Source organism: Cyclopterus lumpus, chromosome 6, assembly GCF_009769545.1.
Source record: "Cyclopterus lumpus isolate fCycLum1 chromosome 6, fCycLum1.pri, whole genome shotgun sequence".
Classification (NCBI taxonomy): domain Eukaryota; kingdom Metazoa; phylum Chordata; class Actinopteri; order Perciformes; family Cyclopteridae; genus Cyclopterus; species Cyclopterus lumpus.
The window spans coordinates 20009997-20036428 of NC_046971.1; the positions used below are offsets into that span (position 1 = coordinate 20009997).

At 42.0% G+C, this 26432-nt stretch overlaps 1 protein-coding gene across 1 annotated transcript in view; it reads right to left on the reverse strand.

Annotated features, from left to right (window-relative positions):
* cdh13 (cadherin 13, H-cadherin (heart)) overlaps nt 1-20199 on the reverse strand; it is a 197324-nt gene extending 177125 nt beyond the window's left edge. Inside the window, exons 1-2 of the mRNA XM_034534656.1 lie at nt 20194-20199; nt 19763-19883 (exon numbers count right to left, since the gene is read on the reverse strand). Coding sequence (XP_034390547.1) covers nt 19763-19883; nt 20194-20199 — 127 coding nt within the window. The remainder of the gene's footprint in view (nt 1-19762; nt 19884-20193) is intronic.
* Between the last annotated feature and the right edge of the window lie 6233 nt (nt 20200-26432).

A 26432-nucleotide genomic window follows, 5' to 3' on the forward strand; every position in this document is an offset into this window, starting at 1 on the left:
CTCTGTCAACATTTAAGAATTCTCAATTATTGATCGGTTATAGGTCCAGGGTCCAGATACAACGCCATCTGGGTCCGGATCCGGACCGCGGTCCTCCTGTTAGTGACCCGTGTTCAAAGAGATCAAACATAACAAGAATGAAACCAAAACAACGACACAAAAGAAAACTGCATTCTAGATTTCATCCCGCTCAATGATGAAGCAACATTTGTTGAAATCCAACATATTTACATTGGCTCCACTTTGTCAGCCACATGAATTGGATTTCTTCCCCTCCTCTGTCAGGCACTACAGTTTTCCTTTGAGGTGTTTTGAAGACAATTTTCTGTCTTGTAACTAAATGTCAAGTCTCCATGATGGGAGAGATGGGAATCAGAGAAGTAATCTCAAAGGTGGCAGCACAGGTGTGCTTGAGGTGATAGCTGCCGTGTCTAACCAGACGGCGTGTGCTCAGCCTCATAGGAAAGGCTCAGGAGAACACCGTTCTCAAATAATCACTTGGCATTAGAGAAGGCGCTGCCTTTGAACATTTATTTATTCCCCTGAATTGCAGTTTGCTATCACAGAGCATTGTGTAAGATAACGGTTTGAAGGATTTTCTACTAGGGGGTTAGAGGGGTACAGTGTTTACTGAGGTAATAAATCAAGTGAGAAGTAGGATAATCTTCTAATAGACTTCCATACAACCGGAGGAGTTGAGACAGAAGGTAGGTTTTCACTCGGTAGAACCAGTTTGCCACCTGGGTCTAACCAAGTGGTTCTTAAACTGTGGGGCCACCACTCTAGTGGGGCGCAGTGGTATTACAGGGAAGAATTGCTGATTTCTTCAAGAACTTTATTGAGCACTTCACAATTTGAAAAGTTACAAAGTAAAGGACATAAAACTAAGTCATTAATAAATACATGGCACAATGCCTGTACTTTCGTATTTACACAAACGTACAGGCATTGTGCCATGTATTACATTACGCCATTAACAGGTTGCACTTGCGTGACAGTCCAAGATTCTTGGCGAATCGCCACATCCTACAAGACGAAAGTGTGAGCTTTTTTCTCGGTTGTGCCACTTTGGATTAAATCCAATAAACAAACAAGCAATATTGCCTCTTGAGGAACAAGGGCCATGGCTAGTCAGTTAGTTTGTTTCAGTGGTTAACACTGTAACCTCATCACATTCTGTTGATAACGTTCATTCACTGTCAAGGTTTTATACTAAAATTCTGTCACATGAACATCTTGAATGTAATATTTAACTTCTGATAAGAGCAGAAAAGTAGTTTGTCTCTTTATTTTGAAGACACAGTCCCCGTATTACTGTTTGACCTTTTTTGCGGTGTCACAATGTATAACTCATTTCAGCGAACAGAAAACAGCTAGATACTTATAACACATTATGTGCCCCTTGAGTCTTCTTACAAATAACAGGGCTATAAAATATGACTGTCAACTTATGCCCTCAGAACAAGATTTATATTGGTGTTTTATTTCTTTCATTTCAAACTACAATATAAACTGTCAAAACAGTTGAGAAGTTAGACTGTGCAGCACTGACATTCTTGAAATTATTTACTTGAGGTTCAGAGATTGTGTTGAATCACCAGCTTAGAAATGTGCAAAAGCTGATTATGATAAACTGGCACTTACAAAATAGATCAGTCACTTACAGCTTACCAGCTGAGTTGAAGTCATTCTACCAACTGTGCATAGTTTGAGCTATCTGGTACCACAGCCGTCTCATTTGAATCAAAATCACCATATTTTGCTATGTACATGAAAAGGTTCTGTTTCACATTGTGCTAAATACAGCAGCTGCTTTAAAAATGATCTGATGGTTTGGTGTGTTACACTGATCTGTGAGGCTCCTTGTTGTCAGTCTACAACCAGATATGGTTCACTCTGTAAACCACTGTTTTAGTCTGCTGTCCGTCTCTATGTGGGTCTCATTCTGCTCCTGTAAAGCAGAAAAAAGAGAAGGAGGAGATATGTCAGAGTGAGCGAGAGAAAGGGCCAGCAGGGTGATCTTCTCCTTGTTATCGCCCTGAGTCCACCTTACTAGGTCAAGAATGCCAGGATACTTCCACCAGTCCACCCACCCCAGCACGCACGCACATCTTCATTGTCTTATCACCCACTACAGCCCTGCTAGTGGCTCTGTGAGACTGTGCTTTGAGCTGAATGCTATAACAGCAGCATGCTAACATGCTCACAAGCACAATGCTAACACACTTATTCATTATACCCTGGACTTATTCAGTCCAGGGTGAACGCTGCCTTCTGCTGGACTTCTCTGCTAGACTCCTGAACGCATCATCTCTCTCTCTCTTCCAGTAAGCGTATTGCATCACTTCCGGTTGCCAGCTTAGCAGCTAGCGATGGCTTCCTTCTCTCCCCCTCCTGCTCTCTCTTGCTCAGAGTGTCTAGGTTGCTAGGTTGGAGGCAGTTCTAAGTTGGTTAGATGCACGGCTCCGGACCATCGAAGCCCAGACGTTAGCTACGTTAGTTAGCTCGCCCCCTCCCATAGCCGGTGCCTACCAGCTAGAAGTAGTTTCTACTAGCCGTTCCCGAGCAGCCCCCGCGCAGCCGGATGGCTGGGTAACTGAGAGGTCAGTGGTTAGCATGCCCGTCTTTCAATCAGGGGGATTGCGGTTCAATCCCCGGCCTAGTCGATGTGTCCTTGAGCAAGACACTGTTCCCAGTAACTGTGTCTACAGTGTATGAATGTAACATGATTGTAAGTCGCTTTGGATAAAAGCGTCAGCTAAATGACATGTAATGTAATGTAATGTAAATGAGTATTAAGTCTAAACAGAAGCCCACTGTGCCCCACCAACCTCCTCACGTTTCAAACCGGTTTTCCCCACTCAGCGACACACCCACTGAGAAACCCACTCTGGTTATCGGCAGCTCCATAGTCAGAAACGTGAAGATAGCGAAGCCACGGACCATAGTTAAGTGCATCCCGGGGGCCAGAGCGGGCGACATTGAATCTTGTTTAAAACGGCTGGCTAAAGATGAACGTAGTTACAGTGAGATTATAATACACGCCGGCAGTGTGATGCCCCCCCCGACTGTGGCGGTCGGAGGTCACTAAAATGAACGTGGAATCGGCACTTATGAAAAGACAATGTCGGACACCATAGTTTTCTCTGGCCCTCGCCCCAATTTGGTCAATGATGACATGTATAGCTGCATGTCGTCATTCAACCGCTGGTTGTCGAGGTGGTGCCCAGCAAATAATGTGGGCTATGTAGATAACTGGCAGAATTTCTGGAGGAAACCTGATCTGATGAGGCGAGATGGCATTCATCCCACTTTGGATGGAGCGGGTCTCATTTCTGCAAACATGGCCAAGTTGATTAATGGACTTAATCCATGACCCAGAGTTCAGATCAGGAAGCAGAAGCAGAGTTGCTGCATGTATCTCATTGTTGGACTTGATTGGCCTCTGTCAGAGAGTACAGAAACCCACTCACTGCTTTGGCCACGACCTTGTTCTTGCATGTGGCATTGACATTGAGCATTTGGAGGTCTTCCATCAGAACCCTCTTCTGTCAGACCATTACCTCATAACTTTTGAGTTTATACTCCCGGAATGTACACTGTTAGTCAAACGTTTCTACACCAGATGTCTAACTGACAGTGCTGCAGCTAAATTTAAAGAAGCGATTCATTCTGCATTTGATTCAATACCACGTCTCAATGTGACGGAGGAATCCTGTGCTAACTTTAGTCCGTCCCAGATTGATCATTTTGTCGATAGTGCTACAGGCTCACTGAGAATGACACTAGACTTGATAGCCCCACTGAAGAAAAAGACAGTGAGGCAAAGGAAGTTTGCTCCCTGGTATAACCCTCAGACCCGCGACCTAAAGCAAACTTCACGAAAGCTCGAAAGTATATGGCGTTCCACCAATCTGGAAGAATCACGCTTAGTTTGGCGAGATAGCCTTAAAACATATAAAAAGGCTCTCCGTAATGCCAGAGCAGCCTATTTCTCATCAGTAATAGAGAAAAATAAGAACAACCCCAGGTTTCTCTTTAGCACTGTAGCCAGGCTGACAGAGTCACAGCTCTGTGGAGCTGTGTATTCCTATAGACCTCAGTAGTAATGACTTCATGAACTTATTTAATGAAAAGATTGTAAGATTGATGATCTCTTGCCCTCAACCAGTGCCGATCTGTCCTCAAGAGGAGTGGCCTTGGAAACGGCTGTATGCCCTGGTGTTTATTTGGATGGCTTTTCTACCATCAACCTAGACCAATTGTCTTCAACGGTTTCTACTTCTAAACCGTCTACCTGTCTCTTAGACCCCATCCCAACGAGGCTGCTTAAAGACGTGTTGCCTTTAATTGGCACCTCTCTGTTGGATATTGTTAATGTGTCTTTGCTAACAGGCCATGTGCCACATTCCTTCAAATTAGCTGTAATTAAACATCTCCTGAAGAAGCCCACTGTTAATCCAGAGGTGTTGGCTAACTACAGACCAATCTCTAGCCTTCCCTTCCTCTCTAAAATCCATGAGAAAGTAGTCTCAAATCAGTTTCTAAATCATAATAGTTTATTTGAGGAGTTTCAGTCAGGATTTAGAAAACACCAAAGCAGAGAGACAGCACTGGTGAAAATTACAAATGACCTCCTAATTGCATCAGATAAAGGACTCATCTCTGTACTTGTTTTGTTAGACCTTAGTGCTGCGTTCGACACCATTGATCATGACATCCTATTACAGAGATTGGATCAGTTGATTGGCATTTCAGGTACCGCACTAAGTTGGTTTAAATCCTATTCATCAGATCGATCTCAATTTGTATTTGTAAACAATGAAGCCTCGATGACCACCGACGTTACTCACGGAGTTCCACAAGGTTCTGATTGGTGATGCACCATCATGTCTTAAGGAGCTTGTAGTACCATATTGCCCCACTAGAGAGCTGCGCTCACTAAATGCGGGGCTACTCGTGGTTCCTAGAGTTCAAAGAATTAGGATGGGAGCCAGAGCCTTCAGTTATCAAGCTCCTCTTTTATGGAACCAGCTTCCACTTTCAGTCCGGAAGGCAGACACAGTCACCTCATTCAAGAATAGACTTAAGACTTTCCTATTTAATAGTGCTTATAGTTAGGGCTGAATCAGGTTTGCCCTGGTCGAGCCCCTTGATATGCTGCTATAGGCTTATAGGCTGCTGGGGGATGTTTTAGGATACACTGAGCACCTAGCTCGTCTTCTCTCTCAATGTACATCTCTCCATTGCACCTTACTAACTCTGCTTCCTCCACGAAATCTTTGTGAGTTCACATGTACTAGGGTCTATTGGACCTGGCTGTGTCTGATACTGCTTGCCTGGTGAGCCGGCCTCCTGCCATGGACCCTACTGAATAAACTGAATTGAAATTAAATTACAGCTGAGGATTATTCCAAGGTGTTTAGTTGAGCAGGTATTTGTTCAAAAAGCAAAGGATTGGACAAATTAAGGGGACCACCAAAGTCATTCAAATTTCAATCTCGTAAACTATTAGCATTTGATCTGACGAGGGAGAAGCCTCTGGGGACAAGGTGCTGTATTTCTGGACTCTATCATAGCCAGCAGATATCTCAACCAAGACTGTATTTCCCTTCTCATTGTTTAGAGCCTGATTAGCACTTTGAGATGCGAAGTTGGAGTAGGAAATGAGAGATGACATGTATGGCAGGGTTGTTTCACAAGCGAGTGCCAGGCTTGTTCCGTTGCCTTCAGATTCTAATAATGAATGCAGAATCTCTCAATAAAGATTATAAAAATGAAACCTTAGGGAGGCTTGAGTATCTGTAGAAAATCAGATGACAATCTAGTCAATGGCTGTTGAGACATATCCTTTTAAAAGCACAAACGTCAACCTCACTGAAGTAATTAAGTTGTATCCCCTAGGAGGCATTCATGTATATATACACAATGTTGGGCCAATAGCTCAAGTAGATGTTTAGATATTTCACAGAATGAATGAAATAATGAAACTGCTTACTGTACAGCAGAAAAAGTCAGGGGATCACCAAGTCATGATAATCATCATTCTATCATCTGATAGTTGTTGAGATATTTCAGTCAGGACCAGAATCCTGGACTGACAGACCGCCATTGACATCTCTAACATGGCTTAAAATGCTAAAATCACACTGAGGGAACATACAGTAGACCGTGTCGCTCCTCAGTGAGCAGCACCGATGCTTGCAGCATGCTTCAGCCCTGCCTCTTAGTTTTGGCCAGATGATACGATGCATGTGAAGCACAGGGGGCTTTGCAGCTGCATCACACTTGGGCAGTGTAGATATCAGCATTGCTCCAGATGCTGTGGCTTCCCTGCCAGAGCCGTGCAATGCTAAATTGCCACGGGTAATTCCTAAACAGTGTACATTGGCAATCATAAGAGTTGTTGCAGCATAAATCATAATAAATGGTAACTGGACTGCATTTATAATGCGGCTTTCTATCTTACCGGACTAAAAACATTGCAATCGGCCTCTCATTCACACAGTGATGGTTGCGGAGCGACTTGCGGTTCAGTGTGTTGCTCGAGCACACTTCGACAAGCGGATAGGGGGAGCCAGGGATCGAACCTGCTCTCCCTCCTAAACCACGGCCGCCACACCATTGTACACCTAATGAGGGGACAATGGAAAATTCTACTGAACTGTCCATTTTTGGTTTTCTCTAAGTCATTAATTAATAATTAATTAATTTGGATATCATAATACTCAGCCTTGACAAAAAAAAAGGCAAACAAGAAAGAACCTTGGGCTTATTAGATTTTAACAAGGTTTTCTGAGCAGCTTTTCTCTGCCATAATTACAATGTGTATTTGCCCCGACGGGCGGCAGCACTTTTGTTTATAATTACTCGTCACACATCAGGATGCAAAATAAGTTGGAGACAGATTCTTCTCTGTCACTCACTGGCAGTCACAAACTCAAAGGGAAGACAAAACCCACAAAATCAGACTCTCATTAATACCAGCAGCAGTTCATAAACAGGTCTGAGGGCATAATGATAGGAACTTGCCCTTTCCACATTCCTTCTAGGAAAAAATAACTTGTATCTCACATACCGGTATGCCTTGAAGTACAGTAATGTACAGTAAGTGTCTGTTCAGGTGCATGATTTGATTGAGTGAACCTGCCAGCGTTTCTCAGGGACTGGTGTTAAGCAAGTACAGTAGGAAGGTAAACACGGGCAAACAAGGTTCACTTGCATCTAATGAATGGATTCATATACTCCATCAGTGAGCGAGCCAGCCCATCTGCTCAGAAACATACACCGTTCAAGGTAATTCACAGTAAATGACATGCATACATAACACTGACAGCAGCAGCAAACATTTTGCTGTCTCCTTGCAAGCTAGACATGTTTAGGCCCACAGGCTTGGTCTTTGAAGTTGCTGGTTTCAAGGTTACACCTGCTTAAACAAGAAGTAATTTCAATTTCTACTCCAAAAGCCATCACAACGCTCCTCGGACAGTTTTTATGTGAAAATATAAATAAAAAAGCATCAGCATACCGATGCGATTGAGATCCTGAAGCCTTGCTTCACAAGGTTAACCATAGTAACAGATCGGAGGGGAGTCAATGAGGTTCATTCCAACACAGTCACACACTTCAATCAACCTGTATTTGTTTGTCAGTCGCAGCTCAAAGCGCTCCATTTAGGAGGGCCAGAGCACAGATGGATGCCCACAGATGACACTAACGCAGAAGCATTGCTTCAGTCATTTAAAGAGACAAATGCAGACTGAGTAGGAACTGTACATCTTCATAAAAACAGGTATTATGAGATGACATTCAGTGCAAAAAATCAGCAAACTAGACAATTGAAGATTTAGTCAGTCATCATAGCACCTTCAGGAGGCCAAAACAATGAACCACATGACCCCAAACTACTCAGGTGAGACTGAGTCATCTCATAAAACGGTCCAAACTAACAGACTACTGTTGCATTGATGAATCAGCAAACCAGCCAGACATTCAGTCACTGAGGCACATGACACTGTGATGGTTACCTGATCAATAAGCCGTGGATAATCTACCATCGGTGACTATGAAGAGATGACAACGTTCCAGAAGGGAACACATGATAACGTGTGAAAGTGATTTGTTGTTTGCAAAAAAGTTTGAAAACCAGCGCTTAAATAATCATTTGGAACTTGGAGCAAATACAAATTCTGGAGGTCAAAAGTCATTTCATAGCCTTTGGAACATATGATTACAATTGAGCGGCTATCTGGCGCGACAGGAGCAACAGTGGAAGCTCTGAGTCAAAGAAAGAGTGTCAGTGATGACTGCAGCAGTGCTGTGCACTCAGTTGACTTCTTAATGTACCCGAGCTATGAATATTATATTGTTTCTGCTTCCTCCCAACGCTGACCACTGAAAGACCCCCTTCCCTGAATCTGTATATAAACTTGGTTGGGGTCACATTTACATACAATGTACAGTTTCTGTAGAAGTTCATGTTAATTAGTGCACGTCTGTGGCACGGTCCCAGTGTCTACACTGACAGACCATGACGTCTTCCAGTGAGTCCAGGAGGGCTCAGGGCCGAACTGCTGTGAAAGTGCTCAAAGGCTGCTGAGAGGACTTCGAGCCTTTTATACACACTTTCTTCAAGTCTGCAGTGCAGCAGATTGGACTTGAGGGCTTCACTGACATTCCCTTGTGTTCTGATGTTAAACTGGAATGACAAAATAAACAATTCATTCAACTCTGGCAAGAACGAGTTAATGCATGTAGCTTCTTTGTTCTGTGTAGACATTATTATGATGATCTGATTCCAGCTGATATGATGATATGATGTGCTTGTGCCCCAATTAAGTGCAGTTGCGGCCTGCGCTATATAAATAAGAAATATTATGATGATTAGTATTGCGGATCAACTTAGTTATTTACCACTGCTGGGGCCAAATGCTTGGCACGTACACTCACAGCATGGTGTGGGTGACATTGAAGTCGATCCAGTTTCACAGGTAATATGTAAGGATGTGACAAAAGTGTTTTCCTATATCCACAAATATACCGGGTTGGTTATCAATAATGATGCTCCTTCTGTATGAGCCTATTAGCTGTAACCAGGGTTCATACACATTTTGACCAATGGATTTCCATGACTTTAAACCAAATTTCCATGACCAGACATTTTGTGAAATCTCAGTGTATACATGAAAAAGTGAGAAGATTTAGTATTTAAACTAACAATGAAAATTCCAAAGCATACAGTATACCTTAAATGACACAAATGAATGAGACAATAGTTTGATTAAAAGAATAAACATTGATATAAATGTTTATTCATTTAATCAAACTATTGTCCCTTACATGCAAATCCATCTGTTTGTAATGTAAAAAGTGGTTCAGGCTTTGGTCAAATAGAAAGACATCGGCCCTTTGCTTCAACACGTTGGATAACGTGAGACTCTTGAAGTGAGGAGCCCCAACGAGCAGAGATATGCACATTTGCTTTTGCCATAAGCTGTCAGTATAGCAGGCTGTGGCATCTTCGGATGATTTAAGAATAATGCGATGATGGTGTTCTTCATTTTGGGTTGAAATGTCATCATTATTTTAGCCATCCCCGACTGAGTACACTGGCAATTCCACACACAGCCCACAAGAGCATGCCAACTTTCATGTTGGAATAAGTAGCCTATAATGGAGCCCTTAGTGCGTGTGTGGGAAAGTCTGAGCACTGTCTTCGGTGTTGAGATGCAGAACCGTATAAAAAAGATGTGATGTGATCCTGAGCATCTATCAGATGAGTCCAGATGACACCACCATTAGACCTGTGATCATAAATATATGATATAATTGCCGTGGCCTATGCCTCTTCAATAATACATGATGTACTCCCTGGGCATCTAAAATCAGCAGTGCACCTGTAGCATATGTGCAAATAAGGTCAGTTTTGAATCAGAATCAGAACCTTTTATTTCCAAGTATATTTTCACATACAAGGAATTTGTCATGGCAGCTGGTGCAACATTGGACAATAACATTAAACAATCAACAACAATCAACACAGTGCAAGAAAGTGCAACGCAGAGGAGATATTTGCTAACCCATTTAACCGCCAAGCAGAAAAGCAAGATAAAAAAACTTCCTGCCAACTGCAGTAACACACAAACCTGTCAATCAAACAGCTTGGTGTCACGAACACATACACACACACACACGAGCACATGTGTGGTCCGAGGCACATAAATCCATAAGCAAACGCAATTTAACACAGAGGCCGACATCCAGCAACGTGCAGGCACCCGGCAAGGCCTTCAAGCATTCAGGCAGATCGATAGGCTTTCAGGAAGCCAGTAACTCCCCGGTTGAGCCCCCGAGGCTCCGGCCAAGTTAGTCAGCACTTTCCCTGGCCACTCAAGAGAAGCCATGCTGGGCTCTGGGCCAAGAGTCAAAGATGGGGAAGTAGCATACGGGTGAGAGCTAAACTTTTGACACAAAGTGATTATGTCACTTCTGTGACAGCAGCCATCATTATCTCCTCAGAGAGTGAGTTCACAGTTCACTCTATTTGCCTTGTTGAAGGTCCTGTTGAGGTATAGCCTTTGTTGGTGCAGTCAAAAGTGCAGCGTCAAGGATTTGGGGCTTTGAAAGATAACCCGTCTGCATTACAGCATCTACACACAGCCGGTGCAGTTCAAGATGCTGTGCGTTTCCATTACAATCAATTGTTATTTCTGTTGTTCTCTTGTTCAATGCCAAACCAGTGCCTGCATTTAGATTTCTAATGAGACCAAATAGTATTACTCCTTGATTTGATGAGCAGAACTGAAAGGACGGTCTCACAAATTAAATCATCACATCCCGAATCTCCATTGTGGAAAGCACAAATAACATGTTTCAGATGTGTGTTTTCTTCCATTAGGTTGAGCACGATGTGGATATGTTTTCATAGGGACTGCAGGGCCAGAGCAGAGCACATGTTTCACTGGAAATAACTTGATACGGAGGTGAAAGGAGTGCTGGAGATTCAGGATGTTTTACCTTGTGCGAATACTATTTTTTTATAGACTATTCCTTCGTTCTGACTCTCTGTTTTACCAAATATGAAGCAGGAGGATAGCTGTGGCAAAAAAACGGAAAGAGTCTAATAATAAATTGATACATTAACCATGTAAACAAGAACATTACTATTTTAGTACTTTAATTTTATTATTTGCAGTTACTTTACATCCTCTTTTAATTGAGTGTCAAAAATAAATATATTAATCTGTGTTATGTGATCTATTAATAAGTCACTGAGAACCATACAATAATAATTTTACATCTTGGTGTAATTTTACAGCAATATATTACAAAGAAACACACACAATGAGTGATTTCTAGTGTTTTGCTCTATGCCACATAATTAATAGTTATAAACCCCATCTTCTGAATTTATCTTAATACAAATACAAAGCTGTTGCTGGTTGAACAAGTGCAGAGATACATACGGAGAAGTAACTGAGGATGAACAAAGGTTATTCACATACATCGTTTGTCTTCACAGGCACAGAGAAAGAACATCTCACATTTAGTGAGCTGCCTTCACCTTCTCAGTGAGATTAATAAGCCGGTTATTAAGTAGGTCAGGTTTGACCCAAAGTAGGAGCATGAAAAATGTCAAATGAACCAAAGTATTTCCAATTCTGAATTACATCTATGTTCTTTTTGATTGGCTGGGTGCACATGTTCGTGGTCTTATCATGAAGGAACAGATATTCTAAAATAACATAAAACGTCTGTATATGGCTTGTCGCTAAAACAGATCATCCCAGCTCGTAATTAGAGTAATACTTTTTGTAGCATGGAAATAACATATACAAGTAAAGTTTGGAATGGGGGCTGTGATATAATGAAATGCAGATACTGAAGTGGATGGTTTGTTTGTGACGATGAAAGAAAGAGAACTCGCCGGCTCGTTGGATGGTTGTTACCAACAAAAGCCATGTTTATAGAATATTAACATGGCTCCAAGGCGAGGAAACAACCACACACCTGGTGGTACAAGGGTGACCTTATACACAAATGCACACATTCACTACCTACAACAGGACAAGTAAGTAAAGAGCTTGAATCCATTTAATTCCGGTGATGAAATGACAATCCTAATTATGTGATGAAATAAAAATCAGCTCGATAATCTTTTGATAAAGTACACATAATAATTACATCACTTTCAGAAGGTCCAGTATGAGACAAGTGACACCCCGATAAAATCATCAAATTGAGGAACAAAGGTATTTCTTTACCAGCAAAAAATGTGGTAAAGAAGGTCAAATTAGCAATTGATTTTATTGTTTATATGAAAATATAAAATATGAAACTTGAGGAATTGATGCCCGTCAGACTGCACAGCTGCATGGCAGTAGGCAAATGAATGGGGAACACAAATGCTGCGCAGCTAATTGAAAGGTGACACTACAAATGGCTGGTTCAATCAGAGACACTTACACTTCATTGATGAACTGGCCATCTAATGCAAATGGTTATACAGGCGGAACAGGCTCTGAGGGAGCTCGCAAAGAATCAGAGCAGCAGTGAAGATTCTGCTGGGAGAACCAATTCCACTTTTAAATAAGTTAAATCAGAGCTATCAAAAGCTTGAGGAGGTTGGATTCATCAGCACACCAGCAGAGTAATAGTGAGCAGTGTAAAAGCCACCATGTGCACCTTTATAAATATGACTGGATGTTTTCAGTCAGCTGGTCGACAAGTAACTGATGATACAAATCTACAAGATGTCTCTTTGCCGGTTCCAGGCTGATGCCAATTGCTCTGATTGAGTGCAGCCTCTCATCATTTTTAGGCCATCACTTTCTTTCAGAATCAAGATGTGCCAACGTCTGGTCAGAATAATGGAATATTAATCTTGACGGTTCAAATCTGCTTGCCAAAAGCTGCAATTAAAAACATCATGTTACTAATTGATGAACACCCTCTTAGTTAACAGCCTTAATTGAATTAAACATGTGGCGTTTATTTTCCATTCTAGGAGTGCTGGGAATGATGTTTGTAGGACCTGCTATCAGATGTACATTTCTACCCGGTTAAGTAGGTTAGGCAGAGACGACACACGAGTATAGGAAGGAAGCGGCACGGAAAGAAAAAGTCGGAGAGACAGAGGACGGAAACATTGGGGAAAGCGATAGAGAGAGAGATAGTTTTATGAACAATTGCCAATCGCACCGTGATAGCAGATGGGTATTGGCACTCATGTATCTGTGCCCCTGATGCCCTGTGATTGCAGCTTCCACAGGGCTTCTGCTGCCGGTGTGTGCACCAGTTGACCACGATGCCAATTCATAGCGAGCAGCAGGTGTGCTGACAGAAAGGTGAGATATCCATCTGAATACCAGTCACCTAATGTACATCACTCAAATGTGCTGATGTGGTGTTTTCTTGTTCTTGACGACGCGTCTTTTTTTCTCCTAAAATCTTTTATTATAGTTTTCTTTCTTTTCACCCAGAACTTTACAGTTTCTCATGATGTTGTTTTTGTATGCAGCAGGCCTCTGATTCAAAGAAATAAAGCTCTAAAAACACACCGACAGACAGAGTCAGACGCTAGCTAGTGAACATTGTGGAGCACATAGCTGCTAAGAGACACTTATTTCCCTCAGGAGTTAGTGAAGAGAAAATCAGAGCAAAAAAGCAGAGGGCATATTGGACTTTCATTCATCAATTGGCCAATGTGTCTAAATGATTGTTAATCTTACTCCATATCTGCTGGATATGTAATTATGATATGTGTTTTACTTTCAATTTACAAGGTCATAAAATGTTGAAAAGAGTTGTGACAGCTTCAAAAGTGGCCAACATGTCCGTTTTATCAGGTTTATTAAGAGTTCTGATTTATCACAACTGGGGTTTAGTTTACAACATTTTTAGTAATCAAGTTTGATGGATCATGAAACCAAAAGTATTCAAATGGTCAGAAACCAAACGTAAACAATGCTAAGCTTCGCAAACATAATGAATGTAGAAACACCCACCGGCATACTCACACACATACATACACACACGCACACACACACACACACACACACACACACACACACACACAGACTAGTAATGGCCTTTCCTGTAATTACAGCCATTTTTCAAAAGCACACTTTGATTTATGTTCAAATTAAAAATACACCGGAAAAGAAGCTGCAGGTCCCGGTAACTCCGGCTACAGAAGGTGATGAATGCTACTCCATTACAGGAGTGAGAGTGGCATGATCAGGATGTGCACACTGCCATGCGCAGGGAAGCATCCCGCATGTCGGGCAGATTATATTGCCAAAATTAGGAAGTAGGGCAACAATGTGTGGGACACAGCCATGCTCTATCTCCATGCAGGGAATCTCCGTTGTAATTGAATCTTTGCTTGAGTTTATGCAAATAGCACAAGACATTGAGCTACAGGCCTGAAACACAATGGCATTTTACTGATCTACACCGCTAAACAGATAAATTCAATATGCTCTTACTATGCTGACATGGAAATAGAATGCCTGCATTCCTACTATTCCTCTTATACTGGGGAACATCGGATAGCTGCATGTCAAAAGTAACATTGGGGAAATAATGAGGAGGTACTCAATGACACTGCATAAGGGTTGAGGGAATTTGAAGGTTGAAAAGTGCAATCAGTGATGCACTGACTGGAGATGAAAAATGTCCTGTCTGCATGCATAGAAGATACATTTAAACGAAGTGTAGCTGAGGAGTATGAAGCCTTTAAAGCAGCAAATAAATCTGAAAATTCCAGTTTCATATGCTGCATGGTGGAGTATTTGATGCAAGATGTCCTTAGTGTGAGTGGAGTGAGTCGGAGTGTTTGCGGTGCGTCAAATCTCCTGAACAACACTGGTGTGTGCTCCAAGCAGGAAGGACAGCAAACTTCATCATCTAAACTTAAGAGAGCGCAGCAGAGTAGGAGAGAAGCAAAAACACAACAGATGAGAGAGCTATTCCATTCGTCCAATTTCTCTAAAACCACTCGGCTATATCAGAATTCAAGTACTTCTAAATTGCCTCGATGATAAAGTCGGAGGCAACACAACCGAGAGACAAGAAGCGTGCCAACGAGGAGTCTTCGGAGCTCAAAGCAGTTAATGTGCCTCGGGCCTTGTGCCAGTCAGGAGAGCTCCAAGTCCACACACTGCTGCCGAAAACAGGAAGAGAAAGTCTTACCGCTAGCAATGCCAAGACTGGAGAGGACCGTCTACTTCACGTATATATTCTTAAGTCACATCCTAAGGAATTCTAAATGCGAGTGATGCTTTAGAGAATACTAAAGGCTGCCACGTTGCAAGGACTAATCATGTTTGGTGGTGGGATTGAAGAAAAGCCTCACAGAGCTGTGGTCTTCCTCTGCAGGATACAGATAAGATGGCTCTCCTAATTTCTTCTCCACATTTTATTGTCCGTCAGCAGCGTATTCCCTATAGCTTCCCAGTACACCATAAGAATCACAACTGTGGTTGCACCTGAGGTTTGCATAAATTAACAGTAAATAATGTCTTCTTATGAGGGCCTCTTGAAGAAGGCATACTGCTGGCTGTAAATGTTCATGAAGAAGTCCAGTTTCTCCACAGTAACAGCATTACTGGATCAAGAAGAGCAATTATTTCTGACAGCCTGCCAGGTTGGCGACAGCAAACTGCATCAACTTTACAGCAGCAGCAGCAGCAAGGCAAGAAACAAACAGCTTGCAAAACTAAGGTGAGCTAGAACACCATCTCGAAATCAATACGTCTCCTTGCTGTGTTTCCATTCGTCATGGCAGAGCCCACAGAGAAAGTAACTTTTCTGAACTGAGAAACTAATTTATCCTTCAGTAAATGTCATTCACTGCCTGGCCTCCCTATTGCGCCTCGACCCTGTGGAGCCATTGTTTGGTATTTGGAACACTCCAAAAGAAATGTGGCACTTATTTTTGTCAAAATATGAAGGTGAGGAAAACCAGTTTATTTTTTATGATTTCTAAACATCATCTCCAGAGAATGTGTTCTCCCCCTTATGGCACTGGTTGTTGTTTCAGTGAGACAAAGAAAAGAAAAAAAGCCTCACGTGGAATTGACAGAATTTAATTTGGAATCAACTCCGTTGAGCACTGTTTTTTCATGACTTGGAGTCCATTTACTCATTTATTCATTACTAAGCCGAAATGGCAGACCTCACCGGTTAAAACATCTTACACCTAGAAATAACCTTGACTCATTGCTGAAAAAGCAATTTCAAAGCCTTTTATACTTCAAAATTAATTTCTGTTTTGTTCACAATGGTTTTTCAAATTGAACTGCAGGCTGTGGACAACAAGAGGTTAATTGTGTAACACTTCAATCTCAGTGCAGATGTAGCGATTTTAGTTTTTTTTGTGTCATTCTTCATATCACATCCATATGAAAATGAGTTTCATCTGAAAAACGTTGATGGTTTGAGCATCAAAAATAGATGGTTAACCCCGAGCGTACATTAGGGCAGTTTCACTGATTGAAAGATGACATCATTAACAGAATACAGGCCGTTATCTTCATCCGTGTGTGGATGAAAACGCGCCTGTACTCTGAGGTCACTAGTTGAGTGAGTCGTATTCTCCATCCGCCATTTCCGAACGACCCTTTCGCATTTGCAGAAAAGAGCACATTTCTATTTTCACATGCATCACATTTTCATGCAAGCAGATACTCGCTGAGCGAGAGGAGATGATGGAGGACAAACAAAAGAGGGAGACAAGCAGCAAAAGCAAGAGCGGAAACGTTCCACGGTAGGGATGGAGTGACAGACGGAGCAGGTGGAGCACCAAGAGTGAGAAGGCCAGAGAAAGGGTGGATGTTAGTTTCTCGGATACGGCCATAAACGAGATGGATGTCCTTGAACCCGGGTCGGTGCCAACAGGTATCTCTTGCTAACAGACTGGCTAGCGCCCCTCCGCTGGTAATTACACAGGGAGGTCTACAGCAGGTGGCACAGGGCTGAGCAGAATTTACATAAATCTGCATGTGTCACTGGGTCTGGCTTCAGCCTCTGGCACACAGTGTGAATCATGCTCACACTCAGCAGACAATTTGTTCAGATTTAACAAAATGGATGGAAGGTAAAACAGTATCAACGCTCTCTCTCAAATCCATACACACTGGTGAGTGAATTATTATGCTAGTAATAATGGCTTTTTTGGATTATTTTAAATCGCACACACAAGCAAGTCCAAAAGACAGACGTAGACATCCTGGATTTCCTTTATATCTTGTTTGAAGTTAACACACTCACAATCTATTCATCCAAGTATTGTAGAGAAGTGACCGACATAATCAGTGATATCAATTAAATCATGTGCCTTATTTGCTTCCATTGAAGTTTGCTTTCAGATGGTTTGCTTTTTTTTATCATGTTCTCATTTTTTTTCGACACGCTGCTGAGCTCCCGCTGTGGCATTGTGTTTGTGTAAGTGCTTTGAAATGTAAAGAGACACTTAAAGTGATCAAAAACCATATAGAATGTCTGTGTCTTTCTTTACAGCTATGAATCAACAACAACAACACAACACCGTTCGAGCAGGCATGCACGCTTTTGTTTTGTGTCTCTTGAAAATCCACTCCATTCAAGAACATACACTATATCTATGTGTGTGTGTGTGTGTGTGTGTGTCAGTGTATAACTTGTGAGCAGCGGGACTCCCCATGGTGAGAGGTGTTTCTGCTGACAGGAGCATATTCAAGGTAATAGAACCACTCTGTCGCCCCAGAGCAGAGCACTAAAGCAGAACTGAGTTCTGTCTCCTACTACACGCGCCGCTGAACCTCCAGATGACAAAATGCCTCACTGGCTGACCGAATCAAACACAATAAAGCCCAAAAAGAAGATTGAAGAAGAAAATGATCAGATTTGTCATGTTTTGGAAATGATGTATTTTCAGTTTTAAAAGCTGTCTGACAGTGGAGTACCACTTAAAAAAAGTGGGTAGTGTTGAATAAGAACACCTCTGTAAGCACTGCATGACCTTCTGGCCATAAAATAAGTAAATGTGTCATGTCTGTGTATGTAGATACACAGTGACATAATATGCATGTCACTGAAGCAGCTAATGATATTCTACCAATGTATCCTTGTAGCGTGGAGGGCGACGAAAAAAATAAGGACGTGCCTGAATAACAATGAGAGAGGAATGAAAACAAGTTACACAGTAAACGACAGGCTGCATTAACAAACTATAAATGATTCCCATTTGAATGACTTATTGAGCATATGAATGAGTGAAAACGTCCTCAGCTTTGAAGTAAAACTACAGTAAGCGGACCGGACCTTGTCGATCTCAGTGGAGAGACGCGCCGGCAGCCATAACGCTCAATGCAGATACTACTGCTGATCTCTGTGGAGACGGAGCCGAGTAGATAGCCACTGCCGTAGGCTTCCAGAGGGGCAGACTTGACCAATAAGGTGTGGCAGCAACATGGAGTTGAGATTGGACAATGCAGGAGTCTGCTGGCCACTGCAGTGACAAAAGGGCGACGAGGCGGCCTCCCGACTGGCTCAGAGATGGAACTGAGCCTCCACGACACTCTGCCGTGAACCCTCGAGACCGTCCTCTCAACTCCTTCTCAATTCTTTAATGTTTATGATTATAAACCTGCTGAGATCAAACGCAGGTTTCTGCATGAAAAACGAGAATACAACTCTGAGGCTGTGGGGGACTGAGTTCTCAGTCAACTCGAGCATGTTAACTGGTGTACCGGGACGGAAAAGCAGAACCGTCGCAGGCCAAACATGCATATGAGTACACAACTAGGGTTGCAAAATTCCGGGAATATTCAAAGTTGGAAACTTTCCACGGGAATTAACGGGAATAAATGGGAATTTTGGGGTAATTTAACTGTATTTACCTTGTCATAAGCAGACATGCATGCAAACATTTGTAATACAACTTTTAAAAATGACAGAACTTTATTCTTTCATCGAACAACAAAAACATGAACGTTGAATAAAAAAGGTGTATTCTCTATGATCATCACCCCCCAACCCACATTTTTTTTTGTTTTTTTCCCCTGAATCCTTTCAGTCTAAATGTTTTCTTCCTGGACCTCACCAACCTCCTCACTGCTGTAACAAGTTAGTCTACTGTATACAAATAAACTTGGTATTAAAATGAACATGGCTTCAGTTTACCAAGTACCGTAATCAATATGTTAGGTAATGACAAACAGTGTTGGGAAAGTTCACTTTCTACATGAACTAGTTCAGTTCATTATTCGCAAATTTTAAAATGAAGTAGTTCAGTTCATAGTTCATAATTCAAAATGTTGAACTAAGTTCACAGCTCCAAAAAATGAACTAGTTCAGTTATTTTTTTCAATATGTTGCGAGCTATAATTGAAATATCTGTCTGCAATACCGCTCTTGGCCTCTACTCAACTCGGCGCTCTCACACTTGCCAGGCACAGGGCTGAAACGCTCAGACAACACTGATGACAAAGACGTTCAAAAACAACAGAACGTTTTATGTTTACGTTTATGTTTCTGGCAGACAATGTTCCCAACCAGCTGCATTCAGGGTCCAGCTGAGCTAGGCGTGCATAGTCTTGTTCTCAACTACACAACCCAAAGCTACACACACACACACACACACACACACACACACACACACACACACACACACACACACACACACACCTTCTATTCAAATGCTCCAGAGCCAGGCAGGCAGAGGGAGGGTTAATATGTGCACACCCACAAGGAGATTTGTGTAGTGAAATTCACTGACCTTGTATAAGCGCCTGTCCTTTCTGGAAAGCTCCACTGAACGCCACCTGGTAGTGTTTGACCTGGAAACCTGGTGCACAGCCCTCATGGCCTCCGTCCTCTTGGCCACCCACACGGGCAACCTGCAACACACAGAGCAAAGGACAGGTCAAATCAATGCACCTGAACACTCGGTTTCCTGTGCAGATACGCCTGACAGGACCCGGCAAGAGGATGGATTAACGATATAAAGAAGATTTCCTCTAAAGCCCTCATCCTCATCGTTCCAAAATAAAGCGACATAAGGCTGGAGCAGATGTATAGATGTGCTGGGACAAAGAAACATCAATACTCATTATGGCAAAAAGTATTATTGAATATGAAGAGTCCTTCATCAAACCAAATATGTCATGTTTATTATCTCACAAATTCTTCTTCAATGTCAATACTTACAGTCATGTAATCAAGAAACAATAAAAACAGACTTGTTTCAGTGTCAAAGCCCAAACTGACACTTTGGTATTCAACCCCATATTTGTGTTTGTTGATGGGTGGATCAAGCTTACGATTGTGTAAAAGACAACTATGACTTGATTCAAGTTAGATTTTTTAAAAAGGATGTGTTCAATAGCTTCTCTTTTTTCCTCTTAACACTGTGAAGGGAAGGCCACCATGTAATTTGGCAGTTATTTGCAATTTTAGAATTCAAATTGAAACAGACTCAACACTGTCTTCCTTGACTTTTCATTGACCTATTTTCACTACAATTTAAATGTATTAATTTTATAAAATTATGCAGCACTTTAACCCCTCTTTTCAAAAAACAAAGGGTGGGTGTTGCCATGGAAACAGACTGTAAAGTGCCGTGCCTCAACTGATTGTCAGGTAGATACCAAACATAGTCTTGGTAGAAGCAAACAGCACAACACCCTGTATGCAGATGCATTAACTCAAATGGATGTGCCTTGTGCTGTTTGTCAGATTGTTTTTATTTACCATTTCACTTTGTATTATTTTCAACAGTGGCCCTATTTACAAATGCAGCTGAGTTTTGACTTTTGTCTGTAATTATAAATAGTAATGTTAACAATTCCCATTATACAACAAAAGAGTACTGTCAGAGTTCAAAGAATTACTCATGTGCAAGTTAACCAACAGATTTAATGCACTTCCTCACATTTCTGAGGTTGAAAAAAAAAAACTCGAAGACCTCAATTGGTACAATACGTCAATCTGTGTAACTCCATAGTAAAGCACTGAGACCCTTGTGTCTCACTAAAGACACTTTGTTTTTGTTACACGAAGCAAAGCTTCCTGTGAGGCGAGTCATTAACACAGGACTGTAAGTAATAATGTAACAAAGAGGTGTTCAGAGTAGAAGGTGGGCCTCCAAACACTTTCAGGGCTCAGTGAATGGAAGAAAAATATATATTACATTCATTATCAAAAGATCAAGAAATCACATATAATTGCCAACATATGTGTGATTTAGTTAAAGCGTTTTTTTCCTTTTTCTTATTTGGTGTTGTCTGAAGTTATGTCAAACAGCAATATTAGGCTATCTGGGCTAAATTTTTGAGTGTCTGTGGGATCATACAACATAATCATGTTCCCGTAGGTATAAAAGAATTGAGCAAAGGTAAGGAGGTTGTGAGGCCCCTTTTTCCAAACTTTGTCTGAGGGGAAGCCCACAGTCTCAAAACCTAAAAAACAATGATAAGAGGCTTCTAGGGGAAGTAACATATAAGTAATAACTGCTATTTGGCATCATTACACTATTCAAAGAACTACTTTAAAAGCAGAGTTACATGTGGTAACATGCTACGGGTACTGCAGCCCTAACCCTAGACAGGCAAGCTTGATGATTTGAGCACACAGAAAAACCCAAATGATTTTCTTAAAAACACCCCCATCCCTGCAGTATGTAGGTCAGCCTAGCATTGTGTGCCGAGAGACAAATTGGTGAAACGCAGAAAGGAAGCCGAGAGTAAGGAGGCGAAGGGACCCCACTGATCATTAACAGATCAATCAGCATTATAAAAAGGTTTCCATATGGGTGTGAAGTCACAGGGAAAGGGGGGCCATGATAGATGGGGGGGGGGAATTAATGCCTTAGTGCTTACTGCCAAATTTACGACACCATATTCCACCCTCGCTCCTCGAGAGATTGTGTTAATGTGAGGAATGTTGGATTTAGAACAGAAAATGGAAGACATAAAAATATGGACCTCCAAATCAACAGTTTGTACAACAAATCAGATGAGGGTTTAATTAGATACACACACACACACACACACACAATATGGCGTACGTGAGGCATATCTGCTAAACTGAGCCATCTGTCAACAGTGTCCACCAGTGGCATCCTAGCTGCTCATCCTCATATCTCTTGACCCCTCCTTTCAGCGACTCCTCCAGAGATATCAAGAGTGTGTTGACGAGGAAAATAGTTACTGGATGCTACTGTCCGTCACAGACTCTTGATATACACACGGGCATATTATCCTAATGAAGGAGTCGCAATGTCATTCAGAAAAAAAAGAAGTGACGCATCAATGAATCTTACCAAGATTGTTATCGGACTCATCAATTACATGCAGAATCAAATGTTTGTCATCATGGAGCACACGAGCTGTGCAAGAATCACTCAAACTGTCATCTTTGTCAATGAACTCTTTCAGTGCAAGACAAAGTACACCGAAGGGAGACTTTGCTGAGGCTCATTCATGTCACTTGTCTATTTTACGAAGTGGCATTACACCAATAAGTGGCATTACATCAATATCACTAAAGTACAGATTTAAAAGAAGGTTTACAAGTAAATAACAATGATTTATGGCTATTCCACTACAATGTATGAGGGTCTGATGAAACCGTAAACATTTTCCAGAATTAGTGGGAAAAATGACAGACGATGTGAAATATCGCATCGCGTGGAATGAAAGTTAAATGACAAGTCATGTAAGTTACATTGACACAGCTGCGTTTAGGCCGTCTATGGAGATCTGCCTGCGTGATGAACAAGCTTTAGCAGACGTTCAGCCACAGAGGTCATTACGTGTAATGTCCCTACAAAGCAATCACTGCACCCAGGGGACTTTTTTTTTCCTGCAGGTGTCAGAACGGTAATTCACTTCTAACACGAGACTTCCTGACATGAAGGGCTACAATGCTTGTCGGTCCATGAACTCGATCTAGTTGACTATGGGGCCAGAGGCCGGTCGGCATGGCAAGAGGAAGAAACATAGATGCACAAGTGTATACCTCCAAACACGCCACACGTATCTCTCAGGAGTCAACAACACCCATTGTAATGCCCATTAATGTGGAAATGTTACAATCCAGCCCCGGCGACTCACAGCAGGACAGCGAAAGCATTAAGGCGACGCAATGCTAATGATAATGTTGTGCGCAAAAGGGAACTATTATTGTGGGCAATATTCTATTCAGGGAACCACTTTAAAATGTACTAGACATGTAAAGGTCATCATTCAAGTCGAGTAGAATGAATTGAGGCACTATCAACAATGTCCATATTTTTACACAAGAAGAAATAATTAAAATATTATCTCAAACGTCGAGAGACACATTGTGTGGGCATTACTTTACAGAGGAAGATCCATATCAGGGCTTTCTTTAAGCTTTTGTATTTGTGTGCATGACTTTTATTGCTTTCATGCTCGGACCCTGAGCAACCCACATTAAATGGTCTGATTCATACATGTTTTAAAGCTTGTCCACTGTTTTATGTAGAGTGGGATTTAAGTTATCCCCACTAAAGGATTGGCGCAGCTGTGTCCTTGAGGGGCAGACTAAGCTGGGTATTTTATGAAAACAACCTGTCAACATGTTGAATTTCACAGAAAACCGTGACTCTGTTCGCAAAAGTATTGGCATCAGGAGAGGCACAAGACTTTTGTGAACAAAAAATTTAAAAAAAATGTTCAAATCACCAAATTCCTAGTATCAACAGAGAGGCATAACTCAGTCGAACACGCTGATATGTTTGTTGTGTTTGTGGGGTTAAATGTGACGCGAGTGACTGGAGCTGTTTCTGCTCTCATCCCTCTATTTAAAGAGACACACACGTGCGTGCGCGAATTATGATTCATGTTTCTGGCCACCCAGTGAATGTAGCAAATTTCTACTGAGGTGTCCAATGGGAGACATTAATTGATTTATGTGGGTTTCAGCATCAGTATCTTGCCCCTTTGATGTCTCTCTGAAGACTTTGTGTTCTGCAGTGATTGGCTCGGTGTGACTTAAACAGAGCAGAGCGCTATATAGAGGGATTACTACGGTCCAGTCTCACGGAAACAAAGAACCTCGGTTGCACGAAAACAGTCCATCCAGCAGGAACAATGATCATGCTCGAGGAATGCTGGACGCGCAGAAAATGGTGTATTGTGTACCAGCTTAATGAGATGATCGACACAGAGCCAAAAAGATAAATCAATATGTAAGCATTTAGCGGGATGTGGGGACAAGAGAGGGGAATGAGGAAAACTGCAAATAGGCCGGTAATCCAGAGGATAAGTGTCAGAGAGCAGGATCAATTATATCTGAACCATTTGGATCCAATACGGTCAGACATAAATGACCTTACACTACACATGTCCACCTGGCATCCTATTTCCACTTTAATGTATTTTTTCTAAAAAAATCACTTCCTAAATGTGAGACATAATTCTGCTTAAAAAAAAATCTAAAATAATGCTACCGTTTCAAGGAAGTTACTGATACCTAAATAAAGCAAGACGCTTTTCAACGATGTCAATTTGAATCGATTTAAACCTGAATAATAATCATAGTGGCCATACACTTGTATACATAATATGTTTGTTTCCAAGTAGTCATGGTTCAAGTGTCGAAGCACCGTTCTAAATTAATGCGCTGGCTACATCAAATGAAATAAATCAGTTCACTTTAATATTTTACGACAACAAGTTGAGTCCTTCTTACACTGCCCCTCTGACCTTACTGACATACAAGTGATCTTCTCCCACTTGCTATTCAACACTACGCCTACAAAGACAACAATGTCTTTGGATAGCAAGCTAGTCTTGTTGTTAGGTTGTCAGATACAAATTCTAAGTGCCCATGTGGTAAAAGTGGAATATTGCCCTTTGAGGTGTCCATTGTCAGGACTTTTCACTGCTCTGGCCTCCACGTCATCCTTTGATTCCGGATAATGAACAACCTTGTCGGGATTATCCCTGATCTAACTTTCCTAACCATTTATCCATGACCTATCGCTATATATTCATTACTTTTTAAAACTACTTCCACTGTTTATCTGTAACTTGAATTATGTTAGACATTTATGACTTATGGCTATCAGCTATCCATCCATTACTTTTAGCTCAATAAAAAATAAAAATAAATACAGCTATCTGTTGACAGCAACTTGAGGTGCAGGTCTTTAGGTTTATGCTAGCTCTCTAAGTGAGGGCAAGGAATGCTCAATTAGGAGAAAAGATCATTACACATCACCTCTAGCATTGAGATATTGCCGTCCCACTATCAGGTCCATTCCAAGCAATAGTGAAAAAGTGAAAAGTGCAAGAAGGAAACAAACCAAGATATTAAAAATAAATTAAAAACATGAAGACGACTAACATTCCAATGCCAGTACTGATTAAAGTGAAAGAGGCGGATGACCAGAACACATGTCTGGGTGGGTCCGGTGGCTGTTGTAGTGATAATGTCGGTTCACTCTCAGGCGATGAGCTGACGCGGTGCTGCTCCTCCTGCATGAATATATGTGGGAGGAGCAGCAACGTGTCAGCTCATTGCCTGAGAGTTTGACAACTGATGCAGTTCAAGTGTGAAGGACCAGTCAGGTGATTAAGGCAATGGCTATGCAGAGAACACAGTGAATGTCACTGTGGCGGAAATTAATATCGCCTCAAGAATCCACAGTGCATCTGATATGTAGAGATGGAGAGGGCCACTATGCCAGATATTTGCTGTGGAGGGTAAGAGGGAGTGCAATCTCTGAACAGTTGTTGGATTCACGTGTAGAATCTGTAGGCAACAGGACAAGATTTTGGCATCAGAGGCTTTCTGGTCTCCGTTTGTAGTACAACAAATCTGTCATATAGGTTGTCTTGCATCTAAAGTTGTTAATCTAACTTGCGTGCGTGCGTGCGTGCGTGCGTGCGTGGCTTTACATGTTTCTGTGTTTCTGCATCCTGGATAGTTTGCCAGCTATCCAGTCAGGCAGCCAGACAGTCTGCCAGTAGCCTGACATTTCATCCAGCCACTGCCTCTCCCTTCCCACTCTACATTTACATTTCCCTTTCCCCCTCAGTCTTGCATTGCCTCGGTTTTCCATCTAAGTAAATGTCAGTGCACACACCTCAGTATAGGTCTGGCTGACCCATTCAGGCCTGGCTACGTCCATAGCCCACAATAAAGCCAGAGACACAGAGAGAGAGAGAGAAAGAGAGAGAGCGAGAGCGAGAGAATCAATCAGGCTGAGCCTCAGACACCTGCAGCTGGCAGGTTAGCCAGGCATTGAGAACCTGACTCAAGAAACCATTTGGTTCCCAGCCCAGGCTGTCGAACCCTGGCCACACCTGCTGGGCCTGTAAAACAACACTGGAGTAGTAAACACACAGCCACGCCGTGGAGGAGGACAAGCAGAGTGACGGGGGAGGAGAGAAACAACAAAAATGCTGGTCGGCAGT